This window comes from Saimiri boliviensis, chromosome 3 (genome assembly GCF_048565385.1).
Source record: "Saimiri boliviensis isolate mSaiBol1 chromosome 3, mSaiBol1.pri, whole genome shotgun sequence".
NCBI lineage: Eukaryota > Metazoa > Chordata > Mammalia > Primates > Cebidae > Saimiri > Saimiri boliviensis.
Genome location: NC_133451.1, coordinates 50,272,613 through 50,293,007, shown reverse-complemented (window position 1 = coordinate 50,293,007; position 20,395 = coordinate 50,272,613). Strand labels below are relative to the sequence as shown.

Below are 20,395 nucleotides of genomic sequence, written 5' to 3'. Positions count from 1 at the left end.
AGTTAAATATCTGACAGTATTATAAATCAGAAAAATCCTCTGGAAGAGGAGCTTGCCAGGATATTCACACACTCTGATCAACCCCAGCAAATTTAACTCAAGAAAATTGCTCAACAGAAAATAAAAGCTCCAACATCTTGGTTTCAGTGAAAATTCAGAAACGACCTAAACATATACCAAGTATAGCATTATTACTGTAAGAGAGGTATTTACACTACTTAAAAAGCATAAATTGAATGTACCTTAAAACTGCAATCATGTGATAATACATATGCATAGGGGAAAAGAGAAAAGAAATATGAAAAAATGCAGACTATATAGCATTTATAAGGACTAGACACTTGGGACTACTGAGCATTTGAAATCTGGTAGTCCAAAGTAAGCTGTGCTATGAATAGAAAATATGTCCTGGATTTTGAAGACTTAGTATTGAAAAAAATGTAAAACATCTCATTAGTAATTTTCATGTTTCATTACATTATAATATTGTAGATACATTGGGTCAAATACAATATGTTATTAAAACCTATTTTACCTTCATTTTTTGTAATGTGCCTACTAGAAAATGTAAAATTACATGTAAGGTTCATGTATTTCTATTACACAACATTGCTGTCTATGATAGCAATGTCGTGTAATGGGATTATACCTTTCTTTTTATGTTATTATATGATAGTGGGATTGTACCTATTTTTTAAGGTTGTTATAGTTCTAGAAATTTTTTTTAAGTAAGCACACACAAAAGTTGACTGAAGTTGAATGTTGCAAACTAAAAAGAACAGAAACCTGTTTTGCTGTTAACTGTGAGATCTTAGGTAAGTCAAGAACATCACTAGTCTTAGCTTTTGTTTCTAAAAGGATATATGGGAACGAAACTATTTTTAAAGCCTTGTAGTTTGGAACACTTTGTAGATCTGCTACTACCCCCTTCTAAGACAGTCTTCTAATAATTGGCAGAAATCTACCATTTCACAGCATAAGATCAATTGTCAAGAAGATATAAGCCAAGGTGAAGTGACATTTGACACTTCAAACTGGCTTTTCCTAGTCCATAGTTTCACAGACTTCTCTACAAAGGCAGAGTGACAACGGACAGATAACACACCAAAGTCTCAATTTAGGATATCTTCCTTCTAGTTCTCTCAAGAGCCCAAGAGTCCACAACAGAGCTCAAACAGGAACACTGAACTTGTGAGGGCCCAAAGGAATAGTATGGTCTTAAGAGATGCAGCATGAACGTCCAAACTCAAAGGCCAAAAGTTAGGATACTGACAGAGATTCTGATTACAAGCAAGTAAAAATATGAGGGTTTAGAGGCATTAAGAAAGCTAACCAAGATTAACAGTACGGAACAAACTTCAAGACTCTCGCGCTTAAACAAACAATTGCAACACTAAAAAATCATTTTACCTTAAATTACACTGTGTGTTAAACCTATTCCAAAGGGTCAGAATCAAATATTATGGATTTTTTTGAATAATTTGATAGCGCTAACAGTATTCGAAATTAAGCCAAAAGACATCAATAAAAGATTCATGGATGAACCTTGGCAGACAGCCATGAGCCCCATCTGCAAGTCACACATTACATATTGTTTGCACGTGATTTGGTTTTCCTTAACCCTTGGAGGTGCACACTGGGATTTCCCCAAAGAGCTCCTAACACTGAAGGCTTATCTACCAGCACCAGTGGATTAATTGGGAATGGCATGCAGGGCTCCTGGGAAAAATAGTTCAGAACAAAACTGCCTGGGGCAATTTAATTTCTCATCTCAAAAAGGGCAATTTTCAACTCATACAGAGGCTCAAATGCACACCCAGTCTAAACTGTTCTCTCATGTGAAATAAAGGATTATAGAAAGCCAATTAATATGGGATTGTATTCTGTAAGGTTAGCCAAAAATCCATACATAAACTATTGTTTTTATTACATTATATGATACAAAAACTAAAATGTTTCTCTGAGTCATTGGTTTGAAAGAATAAGTCTACGGTACAATCCATTCTCCCAGTCAATGGCAGCTCCATTTAGCAAGATATCATCCATCACAGGTCTACATGAATATCATCACAATGTCTTTGCATTATGGGAATTACCATGGTTATTTGTTTAGCAAAGAATTTTTTAAACAGGCATAGAATTGCCAATGTTGAATATAGGGCACGAGGAGGAGGAAGGGGAAGAGGAGGAGAAGGAAAATATAGTATTTATTTTTTCCAATGTAATGCATACATATGTAATGAATAAAAACCACTGTGCTAGCTAATTAACATAGATGGCCAAGATTACTCAAAGAAAAATTACTGAAAACTTGATCAATGAGAAATTTAAAGCAAAATATTTGGATATTAAGACAGGAGTGTAAAAACTATGAATATTTAGGGAAAACTTCAAATATAACTAGCTAAAATTTATTTAATTTTAAGATACACCTAACCCAATACCTGAGGTGTAATATTCATTGAATATGCATTTGTTAAACGAATAAGAATGCAAACATGCCCAAATGTTTCAGATTAAAGACAACAATTTTATTAATAGTGACTAAAACAAATAGAAAACCATTAGCAACTTAATCTCAGGTAACCAGCCGCAGAAGAGGAAATCAGATGCTTACAAAAAGAAACCCATCTTCAAATGGATAGGCCAATTTGTAGGCGAGGGAAGGGCTTTCTGGGGAATACCTGAGACTGTCTATTCTTTTTAAAAATGGAAGGAAAAAAACTGGCAACTCTTTTCTCTATTTTAAATAGTCTGGCCTAAACAGTATCAATAATAGTTTTAAACAAACCGTTCATGCAGTTAACCATGTTTTTTAAGACCCTAACAAAGTTTTTCAAAGAAACAACATGAAGTAATCACATGAATCTGAAGTTCTCTCTTCAAGTTTCTCAAAATAAATGTATAAAATGAAATTTATTTGTTACTAATAATAAATGCATGTATCTCCACGTGGAGGTAGGAAAGGGGGGAAATATACAATCCCAGTATGTTCCCAGACAATCCACCCCTGACAGACTCAGCAGCCAAGGCAGCTCCAGGACAGACTCTTCTTAAAGAGAAACCTTATCATCTCCCACAGAGACAGAACACTATGCTGAGAAAAAAGAATGAAGTGATTCACTCACCGGACTGTTCTCTTTTTTCCATGATGAGTACACAGAACTAGACACATCTTTTATTGTGCATGTCACTGTGAATTCTTCCCCTTCCCTAAGAAGATAGCTTGCTTTGGACACAGACACAAGAGGTACAGCTTTGAAGGCTAGAATGAAAAGAAATGTGGCGCTTCAAATAATTTGTCGTATTACAGCACGAAATTTTGATTTACCATTTCTCCTCAAATGTGTACAGCTTACTTCCGTCATCTTTTAAATAAAATACAAAGCATGGTGGTAACCTACCTGTACGACTTGCATATTTGAAGGTATCAGCAATTAAATCATGCATCCTTCAAGTATATTCATTAATATTGAGTGAAAAAGGCAGAAATGCCCACTGTGAGATTATAATGCTTCTGGAAAATGCTTTTTCAAAACCAAGTAGAAGCCCTAGCACAGGGAAGCTGCTTTAATCTTTACTTCAGACAACCTTGATGGTGTCATGAGGACAACTACTTATATTCTTTTAAGCAAACAGGCGTCTTTCCCATGCAAATCCTACCTTGCTTACTTCTGGAAATCCCAGGTTTTAAATAATCAAACTTTTCTTAAGTTCAATAAGTATATTTTTTCAAAAGCCTTATAAAAACTGTACTCAACGGCTGTATGTCAACTGGTGTTGAATTAGATGATCTGAGATTTAAAACCTAGATTATCTACCAGCTAACGAAATATTCTACAAAATGCCACAGTGCTAACAAGTTCGACTGTCAACTGGAATTTTCCTTCTCAGATCTCAAACAGTTTAAGAATGTATTACAATTAATCAGTGGAAGGGAAAGCCAATTCAGATGTCAACAGCAAATCAAAAAATGAATAATCTACATGCTAATCTTCTCAACCAATGTAATTCAAGCTTCCCAAAGGGTTTCTCTTGGAAGGAATACTTGATGCAATTATGAAACTTTGGGCTGACCTAAGTCAGTCCAGTCTAAGTGCCAATCTGTGACAGAACCTCTACTAGAGGCATTCATGGAACCGCCACATGGTGTCGGGACCATGAAATAAACTCACAAGCAGGTGACATTTTTTGAAGCTGGGGGAACTACGAAGAGCCAGCTCCCTGATTGACTACACTAAGATGGACCAACGAGAAGAGAAGTGAGTTTAGACGAGTGAGTTTTCAACTCCCAGAGGCCGATCAAGAAAGGGCCAGTACCTGGCCTCACTTTCAGGATGAATTTCTCCGACAGCTTTGACTGGCCCTTCCAGTCCGCGGAACAATGCAGACAGAGCCGATGGTAGGCGCGTTTCACACTTTTGATCGTGATGCCAGCCTTGGGGTCAGGAACAAACCTCAAGTCCTTGGGAATAGGCTTCCCCTGGCACCCCTTGAGGGAGTAATTGGTCACTTCTGGGTCTGTGAGAGGACAGCGGACCAGCGTGTCATTGTCTTCTTTCCCATACAAGGAGCGGTCAACAAGGAAAAGCTTGTCAGGATCTGTAGAAGCATATCCAAACTTAGTAGTTGGCATGGCTGGGGACGGACACTGAAAACAGTTTCTAAAAGATGATCTAATATGTTGTCTTTCATGACTAATGGTCCAAGTGACTGCTTTTTTTTTTTCTGTGTAAACAAAAGCAACATTTATACATCTAGTACTATTCAGTGAGAATTAACATTTATTAAATGCTTTCTATATATCATGCACTAAGCTTGGACCATTACACTTAAATCTCATTCAATCTTCAAAATGCCCCTCAGTGATCAGTGCCATCATTATTGCCATTTCATAGATGAAACTGAGGTGTCATAAAAGCAACCGTTCTAAAGTGACATGACCTGGAAATGGCTGAGTGAAACTCAAACCCAGGTCAACAGAGAGCAACACTTGAGCTCTTAAAACTTTGGGAAATGTTGACTACAACTCCAGGGATCATAGGCCAATAAGCTAGAGTGGTGATTCCTAGTGAGAGCAGGAAAGGCTTCCTCCTTATAACCCCTTGGTGCAGGGCCCTTTGCAGCGTTTCCCGTCTCCAGAGACTTTCAGCTTCCAAAGAGAATCTAGAAAACTCTCAGCAGGCCACCCAGTACCCATCATAGACAGGTGAGCCTCACTCGATTCATATTCCTCTGAAGAAACATAAATGTAACTTCTGGAAATCAAATAATTTCAAATGCACAAAGGGAGGCTGTGAGTTTTAGGAAGGCTGTGGCAAATTCCACAGTCCACCAGGATACTTATGAGTGAAGGTGAACACTATTAGTTTATGCCAGGACATGGGCATAAACTGGGAGTGGCCCAAGCTGACCTGGGAGTGGCCCAAGCTGACTGGGGCCTCAAAGAAGCCAGACAAATCTCATTCTGTATACACAATATGCTGCCACCCTCTACAGTGAAACGATAATACAGATACATGCTTAGGCCCACAGATTACATTTACAATCTGTTTTTAAAGTGTCCTTCCCACCCGGAAGTCAAGTGTTTCACAAACATGAACTTGACATCACTAGAATAGGTCTGTGTTCTAACTTTCTTTGACCAATTTTGAAAAAAGTTTTCCAAGATATATTATGCATCTCCCAGCCTTACTAATTTATTCTGCAAATAAATGACTTCATAATGGTTGAACTATGTATGGCCCTAGTCTACAGCTAGTTATTGTTCTATCTACTCTTTGTAGGTTACTTGAGTCTAGCTCCTACAATGATGCCCCACCTCCTTCATTGCTGTAACATAGATTACTTAAGTTTTCACATAGTTCCAAGTTACAGAAGATAACTTTCCCTTTAAAGAAAGTTTGTGAGCCCTGCTAAGAGTGATTTAACCAATTCAACGGTTTTCCTCATTTATTCAGTTGTCCTGATACTTCATCGCCACCTGGAAATTGCAGAATACCTTCCTGAATGTCAAAGAACAGAACATGGGTTAGCTCAGCAATTATAGAACTGTGCCCCAAGGCGAAGTGGTGACTTACCAGTCTATATCTGTTTGCAGCTACCTACTTAGGAAAGGACAACTGATAAAGCAGAGGCATAATCAAGCTTTAGAGTCAGCTTTATTAGCTCCTGATGGAGCATGCTAGAATTTGTACCACCCTGGCTCCCTAATGATTATGTAAGGAAGACAGAACAGATCATCTAGCCAAATACTGTCATGAGGAAATGGGCTCAGAAGGTATCTAAGATCTCCAATCTAGAATAAATGTATCCATTATTCATTCACAATACCATGGATAAGGCCTCTCACTCACACCGGTTTCACAGATAGCCCCAGTCCAGGTACACCCAGACCTAGAAAACAGGACTCCATTTCTTTGCCCATCACTTGGATATGTCAGTAGATCAGTTTTGGTTTTTTTTTTTTTTTTTTTTTTTTTTTTGAGACAGTCTTGCTCTGTTGCCAGGCTGGAGTGCAGTGGCACGATCTCAGCTCACCGCAACCTCCGCCTTCTGGATTCAAGTGATTTCCCTGCCTCAGCCTCCCAAGTAGCTGGGACTACGGGTGCACACCACCAAGCCCAGCTCATTTTTTGTATTTTAGTAGAAATGGGGTTACCATGTCGGCCAGGATGATCTCCGTTTCCTGACCTCGTGATCCATTCACCTTGGCCTCCCAAAATACTGGGATTACAGGTGTGAGCCACTGTGCCCGGCCAAGTAGATCCGTTTTTACATCAAGTACAAGATACACCCTGGTCCAGCATGCCTACTCTTGACAAGGCTATTAAAATCACAGACAAATCACTGAACTTGTGATAGGAAATGAAGCATAGAAATCCAACTACCATATTTCTTTTTGTTTATAAGAGGTCACAATGTTTTCTATGTAAAACTCTACAAAAGAACCCATGACAGACATGGGATATCTAGCCAACCAAGTTATTTTTTTCTGAAATTTACTCCTTAAGAATGGGCCACATCTTTTGAAGTGTCGGTCTGGTTAGGACTTGAGTGGCCTTTGGTTCCCTGAAGTGTTTTTACTAAGTCGGAGTATCTAGTATCTCAAGGCATTAAAATGCAGCTTTCCCAAAGGGCCTAATTGATTCTCAGGGTTTACTCAAAGCACCAGCACAAATGGGCTAAACCTACTGTAATCTCGTTAGGAAGAGTATCACAGTCCTATAGTCCTCCAGCTGGGGCCATACCCAAAACCACTGTGTATCATATCAAAAGATGGGGGAGAACAGTAAAGGCTTTCTAGACCCAGCCAGAAATATTTTATCTGTGGCTCAGTTGTCCATATGTCATCCAAAATTAAGAGCAGGATATTAAATTGTCTAAAGCACAGCAACACAGGAAGCCAAGCACTTACCTCTAACAAACACGTAAACAGAACTGCTTAAGCCGTGTCTGTTGGTGCACGTGTATTTGCCGGTGTTGGTGGCCTCTGCCTTTTGCATGATCCATTCATTCTCCTTATTCTCATTCATTTGATCCAGGATCTCAAAAGTCCATTTGACAAAGCCCGGATCAGTGCATAACAGCCTAATCTCGTCGCCCACGCTGACTATTAACTCTGATTTTGCTGGTTGGATAGATGGTGGAGACACTTCCCCTGGACTCACAGATGGTTGAGAAGAGCCTGCCAAGAAAAATAGAATCGTGTTGAGTATGATCTTCTTCCTTGGCGAAATAAAGCACTTCTTCCAATACTGAGTCCCATCTTCTGTGTACTCTACAACAAAAATAGGACAAAGCTGCCCTGCTATTTATGGCTAAAAAGAGAGTTCAGTCTAAAACTTAAGTTAATCTAGAAAATTGAGTTATGTTCTCCAACCATCAATTAATCTTGAGGGTCACATTTGGTTCCCAAGCCAAGATGTGCTGGATGCCACAGCCTTCTCTAGTTCAACACATACAACTGGGTCAAGTTTTCATCTGAATATGGGCCATCTTCACAGCATAGACATGCAGACACCCAGCTTAGAAACAACAGAAACAAAATCTCACACTATGCGGGCCGAAAAAAAACTACTGGCCTGTCACTCTCTTTGGCAGAATATACATGACCATGACATAGAATAAGCTTTTCCTTTCAACTGTGTGAATTCAGTTATTTCTATATAATTCTCTTTACATGGCAATGTTCATCAAAAGGAAAACTATTCACAAATCTCTAAACACTAAGACAGAAAATGATACCTGTTTTAAAGATCAGACCAATAATTTCTGGCCTATGTCAGGTTTCAACCTAATCACTCTAATGCCTAAATAGGTTTCTTAGATAAGAAATTAGTTTATTTAGTTTGTAAAGATGCAAACTTTAAGCTCTGAAGATGAAACCTGAACCCTAAAAATGTTACAACACCCAATTCATTCAGTAATGCATGCCTCCATATATTCAAATACCTATTCATTAATTATCATCTACAAAAGCACTATGCTGGCTGCTGGGAAAAAACCATGCAAGTGTGACACAAGGTCCTTACATACATTTCAGGGTTTAAAGAACAAACTGCTGGCCAGGTGCCATGGCTCACGCCTGTAATCCCAGCACTTTGGGAGGCTGAGGTGGGAAGACTGCTTGAGCCCAGGAGTTCGAGACCAGCCTGGGCAACATAGTGAGACCCCACCCCCACCCCACCCCCACCCCCATCTGCAAAAACTAGAAAAAACATTAGCTGGGCGTGGTAGTGAGCACTTGTAGTCCCAGCTACATGGGAGACTGAGGCGGGAGGCCGAGGTGGGAGGATCACTTGAGCCCAGGAAGTCAAGGCTGCAGTGAGCTGTGACTGCACCACTACATTCCAGCCTGGGTGACAGAGTGAGACTCAGTCTCTCTCTTTGAGAGAGAGAGAGAGAGAGAGAGAGAGAGATTGATTTACTGTCAAGCTGAAGAAAAAGCAAAAGGGGGGCCGAGTATAACCATATCATAAGGGCAAAGGAGGAGGAGGAGAGAGGACAGCATGAAGAAAGGGCTCGCAGTGAAGTGAGCACAGAGCCTCTAGAGTTACACAGATACCAGCCTGGCTAAAAAACAGGGTACCTTGCAGAGCATATGACAGGTAAGACTATGTAGGATGAAACCAGATCCATCAAGAGTCCTGAAATTCTGGGTGTAAATTCTGGGAAGGTACCTCAGGAACCCTGTAGACTCACTCTAGGTTTTTCCGCAGAGAAATGACATGCACAGTGAGATCCTAGAGAATCAATGAGATTAAAAAAAAAACGAGTGAAAAGTGCTGGTTGCAGGCAGAAGTAATGAGAATGTACAGTAAGGAATTCAGAATAAAGAGGAAAAGATGCAGTAGACTGTCAGAGGAAGGACACATCAGTGGGACGAAAAAGCAAAAAGGCTGATTCAGGGAGGGCTTTAGCGGGGCGGCAGAAGGCAAGGTCCCCAGGTGAGGTGGGCTGGGGCAGTGTGATAATGAGACTCCCTGGAGACTCTCAGTCACCTCTGCAGGATAGTGAGGGGAATGGTTCATGCACATCAGACTTACGTCCCCTGTCACCATATATGCAAGGTTGCAGATGAGGACTGATCTGAGTGAACCACAGAAGTTCAGGATGGCTGAGGATCAGGGATGGGGGCACAGTCAGAGGGGAGGGTATGTGAGAAAGGTGTAATTTGCTCACAGGTATAACCTGGTCAGTAATTGGACTTCTCAGCAGTGGGTTGCTTATGACCTGGAATTCAGATGATAGTGGTCCAGTGATGCCTTGTGAAGTTAAAAAAAACAAGATCAGATCATTAAAGAAAAGGGTCTGAGGAACTAACCAAGCACTGATCTTACAGAGCTCTTCCAGCCAAGAGGGTGTACGAAAGGGTCATGAGAGATTTAAGAAAAAGAATCGCCAGGAAGAAAGGGGAGAGGCTACGTGACAAAGAAGGCAATGCGTTACAAAGCTTCAAAGAGAGGGTGGCGGCTCTGAGGGCAGATGCCGCAGTACGATAGCAGGGAATGAATAAAAGACCCCTGATCTGGTTACAAAGAGACCACTGGAAATCCTAAAGTACAATTTCAGTTGAGTGGGAAGTGCCGTTTGCTCCAGGGTTACAGGCTGCAAATGCAGACATCTCCCTTGGATAGTTCTGGCAGGCAGTACAAGACAGAAATAGAGATCTATAGCCAAACCAGGCTTAAAGGTAAGGAAAACAGGAGACCCCTTCACACGTGAGATAGAAAGAAGAGCGCTTGTGGATAGGGACAGACCGAAGCTGCTTTAAAGGAGGGTGGAAACTGTTCCCTGCAGGTGTGTGTACAGATGACCAGTCTCAATTCCTATTTATTAGCTAGACAAATATTGCATGTGGTAGCATCAACTATAGCCCCATTATGTCAAGCAAAGTATACCCCAGATCAAAAGCCAGTAAGGCCAGTTATAAGCATTACATGTTATTAGGCACCAACAACGTGAGAAAAGATAGAGAGTGAGACTCTCTGAGTCCACTAGGTGCAGCATCTAAATGTGGCAGCAATTCTATGGACATGCAGTGGCCAGGATTATTTTCGGAGTTGTACAGAGCACTAAATAGTAAAAACAGAGGCAGGAATAAATGAAGATGCTGTTATTTCTATTATTTATCCCTTTTAAAAAAGCAACAGTTCCCGATGAATGTGCAAGATATTGGTAACAAATTTGACCCAGTAATTCTTAAAGAATTTATATGGCAATCTATTTCAATCAATTCCATTTTCTCCTGGGCTGATCTGATGAATACAGATAATTACAATCCAGTCAAACAAACATCCTTGACTTCCTGAGACACACCAGGCCGATGCAGGTAAGTCTAGCTGTGTGACATAGGCAAATCACTCTGTGTCCAAATTTCCACACTTGAAAAAATGAGGATAAAAATACCCTCACCTCATGGAGTTCTTCTGAGAATCAAGTGAAGTAACACAAGCAAGGAGATTGAAACAGGACTGGACGGTTTTTAATACACGCCATCACAGAAAAGCAGGAAAGCCTTTTCGCATACCAAGTGAGAGCCTGGCTCCTGGGTGAGGACTGTCTAGATCTTGGCTCTGCCACTAAGCGCGCAACCCTGGGGCAAGTTCCTACTCAAATCTGCCCTCGGTTTCTCATCTGTAAAGTGGGGATAGTAACAGCACTTATTTTTATAAGGCTGTTAAGTAAAGCTCTTAGAAAATAGACTATATAAATGTTAGACACACTTACTCCAGAAATGGAACTTCTTACTGGCCCTCCAAATCAGTGTGGACTTACCCACTTCCCATGTATGGGAAGAGTTCCCATCATCTCCCAAACGAGTTCCTACCTGACTTCCTTCCTCCTCTCGGGCAGCACAGCCTAGCAATCTTTCCCTCAGAGTCCCCTCCACACGCCTGTATCCCTTCCATTCCTGCTGTCCCATCCCAGACTAGCCAACTACTTCACAGAGCTAACATCCTCTCCTAAAAGACTTCCTGCCAGCCTCTACCCACCCCACCCCAACTCATCTTCCCTCAAAACTCTGAGGTCCATCAGCCTAAACCAGTATTCTTTTAACAACCCCATCCCCAGCCTCAAAACCACGATACAGGCAGCAGCAGCTAACAGTAACAGCTCTTACAACTTTAAAGGAACTGTCACCGGTTAACTTCTAGCTGTTCTCCCCTGGACCCAACCTGCCTCTCCTTAGACTGACTGGCTACGGATCCTGAGAATGTTCTTCATCCGTTGCCATGCCCATCATCCTTTCTGCTTGAGTCCCTCGGACATGTCCTGTCATGTGGAACGCTCTGCTGAGGACAGCCTCTTCATGGATGCTGTTCCCTAGCCACGCCAGGTCGCGATACTCTGTCCTCACTAAATCCCACCAACAGAGGTAGCCCGTCACTCATTTGCCTTGTACTGATGTTCAACTGTGTCCATATCTTACCTTCTACACCCACTCCAAGGTCTTAGAGCCTGCAGGTGATGATCCTAAATTGTACTTTTCCCTCTAGCATTGTAATAAAAACATTCTCTTCAATCCTGAACATATGAAAGATTAGAGAGAGGACAGGCTCCTAAACACCCAGTCCCTAAACAGACGTCAACAGTCTACAGATCTACACCAAAAAGATGACCCATGTCAATTTTGTTGCTCCACGAAGAAAAGCTTGGCTTCATTAAGTCAAACAGCCATGCATACCTTCAAATACGGGGCCTCTAAATTCAAGACCATGAGTTCATGCTTCACTTCTAGAGTTTTAAAAAACAATTACAATAATCGCCACCAGAAGTATTCAGGGTTTTATTTTCAAAATAAATGACTTATAAACTCACATTATAAAATGAAAATAGGGCTTTTATTAGGGTGGGACTGTAACACGTTTATTCTTTTTTAAACTGTCTTTATTATTGTTATAACAGTCTCACAATTTTTTTAAATGTAAGGTTTTTTTTAAAAAAGTATAGAGATTCATATTAAAAGAATGCCTTTCGAAAAGGTACTCTAACTTAGCTTTGAAATTCCGAATTTTGAAATCTGTGTGGTAGATAGCAAGTTCTCAACAAACGTTTGTCGAATTGTGTTCTATCTACATCAGGACTTTCTGCTTTAGCAAATGTACTTCCCTAATTATGTTTGGCTAAGGCTAATCTTAAGAGTTGTTTTCTGTTCTCTGAACACATGTTAATTAATGAACCAAAAAAAGGATAGATGGCGAAACCCAGCACTCTGGAGACCAACCAGTACTATAAGGAATGATGGCTCTAAGCTAGGAAATCCAGGAACTACTCAGTAAATACTTACCCCAGGTTCACATAAGTCCTGAACCCAGAAAACGACCTTTGCTTTCAAAGACCATAAAGGAAGAAGGGGACACTTAGGAATAGTCAACAATGCAAGACTTTAGTAATAGTTCAAAATAAAAGAAATGCCAACATACCCTGTGCTTATTACCTCCCTAATCAGATACTTGCTATGTCTCCCCCATCACTAGTAGTATAAAATTCAATCAAAATAACTGAAAGCAGACACTCAAACCCATACTTGTACACCAGTACTCACAGCAGTATTATTCACCATGGCCAAAAGGTGGAAACAACCCGTGTCATCCAATAACTGATGAATGGATAAAATGTGCTATATACATATAATGGAATATTACTCAGCTTAAAAAAAGGAATAACATTCTTAATACATGCCACACATGGATGAACCTTGCAAACAGTATACTAGGCCAAATGAGCCAGACATAAAGGCATATTGTACCATACCAGTTATATGGCATACCTAGGACAGGCTAATTCATAGAGACAGAAAGAGAAAAGGTCACCAAGGTGTGGCGAGGCAGTGCAGAGGGGGATGGACAGTTATCATTTAATAAGTGGAATTTCTGTTTGGGATGATGAAGAAGTTCTGGAAATGGTTAGCGGTGATGGTTACACAACATTGTGAAGATACTTGGTGCCACACAGTACTGGGACACTTAAAAATAGTACATCCTAAGTTACATGTGTTCTACCACAATTAATTTTTTCAAAACACAACAATTCTTTAAGGCCTGGCTAAATCTAAAACCTTCCTCAGCTATCTTGATGCTTTTTTATGGGATCACACTGGCCTCTATGACAACCTCTCAATGTTGTTTTAAATTGTATTGTTTAAAAAAATTAATTGCTTCACTATTTTTATTTAGTTGTTCTATACAGTTGCATGTATAGTAAATAAGCATTGGCAGGAGAAGGTCTTTTAACTCTGAGCGGAAAGACCTAGAGGTTCTTATTTTAAACCACATTGACCCTGCCCGTTAAGTTCTTCTCTAGTGCATCTTTGCTCTTCTGCTCACACCATGAGTCATCTGGTTTTATCCCCAAACCTGCTTATGGGAGTTGTATTTGATATTTTATTACGTATAAATAATATGTATGAAATGCACATTAGGGAAATTGGTGGAAAATGAGTGTGTGCCTATGGGGGAGAAAGCTGCTGATTCGTCCATAACTAAAAAGACTATATACAGGTCACTCAACTAAACAAAGCCTACCACTGAATTAAACGTGGACAAACAGGAGCAGATCGGGGGAGGGCCCTCCAACTTACAAAAAGTCTGCATTTGGATTCTTTCACAAGTGCTCCATTTAAGGACACAGATAAAGGGAATGGCAGACCCTGCACCGCAGGTGTGGTGTGGGGAAAGGATGATCAGAGCTCAGAACTTTCCTGAGAAAACCATCGCTCAACCGAAACTCAAAGAGGCAGCTTTGGCCCCCTTTAGGCAACTGTCCATCTTCATTTTTTAAGTGAAAATGAAATATGCAAGGCATATCTGTAGTTTTTTTTTTAACATGTCAATTCACAGACTACTTGAGACATCAGTTCTGGGTGTGGTGACCTGTGGATGTAGCAGCAGCCTGTTGACTGAGCCCAAGGGTGCTCCCAGGCACCTTCAGCAGTGGCTGGCCCAGGTCAACCATGACCGCAACGTCTATCTATCCTTCGCAAAAGGCTAAAGCTGCAACAACGGGATTGATAGGTGGGGGTAAAAGTAAGGAAGTCCTTTTTAAACCTGCTTTGGACACAAATATAAGGAACCAGACCAAATAATGAGGAGGAAGAAAAGCCACCACATGAGAGAGGTCTATTCTAGCTTTGGGGAAGTAGAGCAGGATGCACCGTGACAAGGGCAGAGCCTGTGCATTGCAGTTCAGCTACTCTTCGGTTCACACAGTGTTTAACCACAATTCGTAATAAAAAAGCTAATGATTTGTATATCATACTGTTTCTGACATACTTTTATATCCCCATAGGAATACACTGGATGAAAACCAAGATGGAAGGATCCCAGTAATCACCCACAACACCCATGAGGCTTTTAAACAAAGAGATGATACTGGAAATGGTGTGGAGATGGGGGAGAGGGAGTATGAGCTCAGTGAAAACCACGAGTCCTCAAAACACTCTCACCCAGCAGTGAGGAGACGAAATCAACTCTGGATCACCCACACGAACTGAAGGAAGCTGTGAGACAGAGAATCCTAGAACTGTCCCTGCTCTACCGTGGGGAGCCCAGTGCACCATCGTATCAAGAGGTGGCACACATGCCACGGGCCTGTGCTGCCTGGAAGGACCACGAAAGGCTCTGGGGGAGAGCTGAGCCAGGAAGACGTTGTACATGTGTTTGCATGTGTATGCGTTTCTATGCATATTCAAGGAAAGGGAAGGCAAAGACAAAGTTCTCAAAGCATGAAGGGTGCCGTGCTTCAGGAAAAGCTAGTCCTATGGGGACCCCAACCCAGGCAAACTGTGAGCTCTCAGAATCCGAAGTAAGGTCCCTGTCCAGTGCCAGGAACACCATAAGTGGTTCCACAAGGGCAGAGGGAAGGAATGTCTACAGTACAGAAAATGCAAAGGGGCAGAAAGGGAAAGAATAATTTGTGGCATCGCCCTACAGGGCAACGCTCTTTCATCTAGGATGTTTATGAGTCTTTTTTTTTTTTTTTTTTTTTTTTTGAGACAGGGTCTTGCTGTCGTCATCCAGGCTGGAGTGCAGTGTTGCAATCTCAGCTTACTGCAGCCTCCACCTCCTGGGTTCAAGCAATTCTCCCATCTCAGCCTCCTGAGTAGCCGGGATTACAGGGGCGTGCCACCACACCCGGCTAACTTTTGCATTTTTAGTAGATACATGGTTTCACCATGTTGGCCAGGCGGGTCTTGAACTCCTGACCTCAGGTTACCCACCCCTGCCCTCGGCCTCCCAAAGTTGATTATGAGTCTTCTCGAAGGTCAATTTTACTCAGTGGTAAATAATTTTAAACAACATTTCACATTGTTTTACATACTGTAATACAGAAGGTAAATTCAAACACATTTATTTTTCAGGGGGAAATACATGAGCTTTCGAAGAAATTGAACTACTTTACAACTATATATTCCCAAATGTCCACTCCAATCTTTATAAGTAGTTCCATGGAAAAGTTTGAGAACACACCGGGATGGATCACACTTTCTATTTCCAAAGATTTTTCTGGGTAAGAGAAAGTTGAGATGTATCTCTAATCCAGTAACACAGATATTAAAGCACTTATTTAGGCAGAATCCATGATTAAAATCCACTTGGAGCCAGGCGTGGTGTATGACACCTGTAATCCCAGCATTTTGGGAGGCCGACGCAGGCAGATCACTTGAGTTTAGGAGTTCGAGACCAGCCTGGGCAATATGGTGAGAACCCCTCTCTACAAAAAACACAAAAATTAGCCAGGCATGGTGGCACACTCCTGTAGTCCCAGGTACTCAGGAGGCTGAGGTGGGAGGATCACCTGAGCCCAAGAAGTTGAGGCTGCAAGCTGAGATCACGCCACTGCACTCCAGTCTGAGCAGCAGAGTAAGACCCCATTTCCAGAAAAACAAAAAACCTACTCAGGCTTAGGCATAAGGTGACTAACAGGTAACTGTTTGACATTGTCTCCTCCCTGCCTTTCACTGTAATACTCCCGTGTCCAGCCTTGGGAAACCAATTCCTTTAAACAAAGCAAGTTTCTGTTTCGCTTTTAAAAATTCAAGAAATTTTCTGTCTGCATGCCAGGTCTCAGTACTACATTACGTACAGGATATTTAGTGATTTTACAGAATCAGTTTCAACATTTGGACAGTTGACAGTTTCAAGCAATAGCACTATACCATTTAAAAATGATTAGCCATTTAAAAATCACAAGATAACAGACTTCATTACAGCATGTTCTTTTTTTTTTTTTTTTTTTAGCAGCTCTTTAAGTATACTTCAAGGTTGGTCTAAAGATGATGAACATTGACACAGGGGAATCACAGGACAGAGAAATAAAGCTAAAGCTAGAGTGTCGGTAATTAATGGCAAACAAGGCTGGATCAGTAACAAAGCAAGCACCTGTGCAACGTGTCCTCAGTGATGAAATGGGAATTGAGCTCCGATCATTTGGCCTGGGAGTACAAAGAACGGGCTCACAGCCTGGTGGGGAAGAGACTCACACAGATAATTACCATACAATGAAGCAGGTACAAGCTAAAACACCGGGCAGAGTATTATGGAGAACTGTGCTGGGAAACGAAGGCAGTGGGCAAGTGGAGAGGGCTGAGAAAAAGATTCCCAGGGCTCAAAACAAGTAGTATGTGTGGCCAGGCTGAGGGGTAGAAGAGGAGAAAGGTCTGTCAGTTGGGTTGGGGGAGAAGAGAGACATTTAAGACCAAATATCATAGGACTAGTATAGTAGAGTCAGTGCCTAGGAGTCACAAAATCATTCAGAATTGCTGCAGGTGTGAGGACAGAGCGGTAAGGAGGGCAGGACCCCTGGAGGCCTCCTCCTCCTGGTAAGAGGGTGAGCTGGAGGTGCATTTTTGGGAGGACTATTACGGGAGCAGTGAAGGACAAGGCTAGGGAAACGGAACAGGAGACAAGGTCAGCCAGGAGACAACCAGTCAGTGACCTAAACACGAGCTGATGAGGGAATCAGCCAGAGGCAATGGGATGAAGAGGAGAGGTGGCTATATGCTAGGTGAGCCAGGGACCTGGGGTGGGCTGGCCCTGGGCAGTGAAGAAGTAAGAAGGAGAAAAACATCCCTGGTTTTGTCTTACGCGATGGGAAGATGGGGTGCCAAGAGACTGAAGGCGTAAAACAGATTTCAAGGCATTTGGCCTGGCAGGCAGCAGCAAGAAAGTTCTGGAAACTGGAGGTAGGAGGTGGGGATAGGTCAAGGCCACAGATACACTCTGGAGTCTTGCTGGCACACAGAGGGTAATGAGTGGTGTCCAGGAGTGGAGACTACAAAGAACAGAGGGGCCAGAGGGAGATGACAAGGCCTAGGGTGGCTGAAGTAGGGTAGAGATGACAATGACTCCATTGTTAAAGGAGAACCAGGAAATTCCAGATCAGACAGTGCACAGGGCCTTCTATTAGGCTGATGCAAAAGTAACTGCAGTTTTTGCCATTACTTTTAATGGAGAAATAGATGGACGCTAGAATCTGTGAGGACAAGGCTGCAGGTGGGGGAGCAGAGAAGGATGGGGAACCCGCCCCCAAGTCTCCAGGGCACAGGAGTGGCCACGGAGAGCAGAAAGACACGATCGCAGAACTCATACACTCATTAGCAACCCCAGCTGCACGTCAGAATCACCAGGGCTTTGCCCACAGTAGTCAAGCCAGGATCTCTAGATGCGGGGCCTGGCGGTCAGCACTGCAGAAGCAGGCTTCTCCATGGAAGAAGGGAGCTCTGTTGTGCTGTTGGGGAGCAGCAACGGCAGGAGCCAGGTGGTTTGGGGGAGCAGGTGGAGGGAGGACCCTCGGAGTCAGTGAGTGTGGGGGACAGTGCCTGATGGTGGCACAGGATGCTCCCAGAGGGCTCAGAATGAAGAGTTGGGGAGATGAACGTTCACAGAGGAAGATGGCAATAAACAAAGGAGGAACTGAGGGCAGGACAGCCAGAGGAGTGACCAGAAGGGCTCCCAAGCTGACCTGTGTGGGATTCCAGGCGGATGTGGCTAGCCTCAGGGGCTGATGCACGTGTCCATAAGGTGCAGAAGCCCATTTTGGGCACTAGTCCCCCCCCCACTTTTTTTGGACCTACTCTTTTCAGGAGACTCAGTAGTACAAAGAAGCCCATGATACATGTGGGTCCCATGTTTCCAAGGACATATGAGAAGTGGTTCCCAGGCTCCCCAAAGCTAGAGAAGGATGTCACACTACACGCAAAGTGTGCAGCGGAGGCAGAGTCAGGCTGCACCACCCCACTCCACCCACCTTCCACCCACACACCTCTGTGTGGGCAGTTCAGCCTGGGTGGATTCACCTGCGGTTTGGGCCCTTCCTGCCTCTGCTACTGAGAGTAGTTTCCTCCTCAGGGCCAAGTCAGCCCCTCAATTTTCTGCCTTAAACCACACGGACATACTACCAATGCATCACGTGTGCCGATCCCACCTTTCCTGTAGCATTTGCATGCTCTGCCGTCTGTTATTTTTGTGATCTCTGGGCAAATCAGACAGACTTCACTCTGTGCTATGAAACATTTCCCCACGCAGATTCTCGACACTGCCCAGCTGGGAGATGCCTTTTAGTGGAACCCTCATCTTGACTCATTCCTTCCACCGGTTCCCAATTCACAAGCGTGCCATCTGGTGGCAGAACAAGACGCCCTCAGGCTGCTTCTGCTTTTTGAACAGCACTGACGAGAGAGCATGTTAAATGTTCTGCCTGCTTCTAAGGAAACTAAGAGGACCCAGCAGCGACTCAAGCTTCCAATGAGTGCCTTCTTGAGATAGGACATCTGTCGGAGCTTTTCTCAGGCTGGAGATGACAAACGAAATTATTAAATGTTTGGTGTCTGCTAAATATTTAGTATTTGTATATTTCAGATGAAATGTGAAACTGCATACTTCTGTGGGTATTACACTTGGGTTTGGGGGGGTTTTGTCTTTGCCTCCCCTTTCTGTGGAGAACGAGGTCTCGCTATGTGGCCCAGGCAGATCTCGAACTCCTGGGCTCAAGCTATTCTCCTGCCTCTGCCTTTAAGTGCTGGAATTACAGGTGTGAGCGCCACCACGCCCAGGCATAACTGCATACTTTTGCTCTTAAGCAATTAGTAAAGGATGTGAAGGGGAAAAACGTACTGGCAAGAGACACATAAGTTCTGGATTCTAAATCATCAGGCAAGTTACTTACGGTCTCCAGGCCTCATTTTTCTCATCTGAAAAATTAAAGAGGTAGTCTAAAGCCACTAACAATACTAAGATCTGTAACTAAATGCTTAGAAGAAATGATAAATGCTGAGGTGTTGGGATAACCCCAATTATCCTGATTTCATCATTACACATTGTATGTTTGGAATTAAACAGGTAGGCCCATCAGAAGGTTAAGATAGGCCAGGCGCAATGGCTCACACCTGTAATCCCAGCACTTTGGGAGGCCGAGGCAGGTGGATCACTTGAGGCCAGGAGTTTGAGACCAGCTTGGCCAATACGGTGAAACCCCGTCTCTACTAAAAATACAAAAATTAGCCAGGTGTGGCATCACAGGCCTGTTATCTTAGCTACTCAAGAGGCTGAGCCACAAGAATCATTTGGACCAGGAAGCTGGAGGCTGCAGTGAGCCAAGATCTTGCCACTGCACTCCAGCTTGGGCGATGAGGCCAAACTCTGCCTTTAAAAAAAAAAAAAAAGTCAAGATAAAGAAACCTCAGCCAGATGAAGTGGCTCACGCCTGTAATCCTAGCACTTTGGGAGGCTGAGGCAGGTAGATCACTTGAGGTCAGGAGTTCAAGACTAGTCTTGGCCAACATGGTAAAAGCCTGTCTCTACTAAAAATACAAAAAAAAAAAATTAGCTGGCTGTGGTGGCACGTGCCTGTAATCCCAGTTTGGGAGGCTGAGGGAGGAGAATCACTTGAA

The 20,395-nt window shown here is 42.7% G+C and overlaps 1 protein-coding gene across 9 annotated transcripts in view; it reads right to left on the bottom strand.

Annotated features, from left to right (window-relative positions):
* The window catches only part of KIT (KIT proto-oncogene, receptor tyrosine kinase), an 84,242-nt gene that overhangs the window by 39,430 nt on the left and 24,417 nt on the right, over positions 1 to 20,395 (bottom strand). For all 9 annotated transcript variants that reach the window (XM_010344151.2, XM_039468505.2, XM_010344153.3 and 6 more), the window contains exons 2-4: positions 7,418 to 7,687; positions 4,321 to 4,602; positions 3,129 to 3,265 (exon numbers count right to left, since the gene is read on the bottom strand). In XM_010344151.2, coding sequence (XP_010342453.1) covers positions 3,129 to 3,265; positions 4,321 to 4,602; positions 7,418 to 7,687 — 689 coding nt within the window. The remainder of the gene's footprint in view (positions 1 to 3,128; positions 3,266 to 4,320; positions 4,603 to 7,417; positions 7,688 to 20,395) is intronic.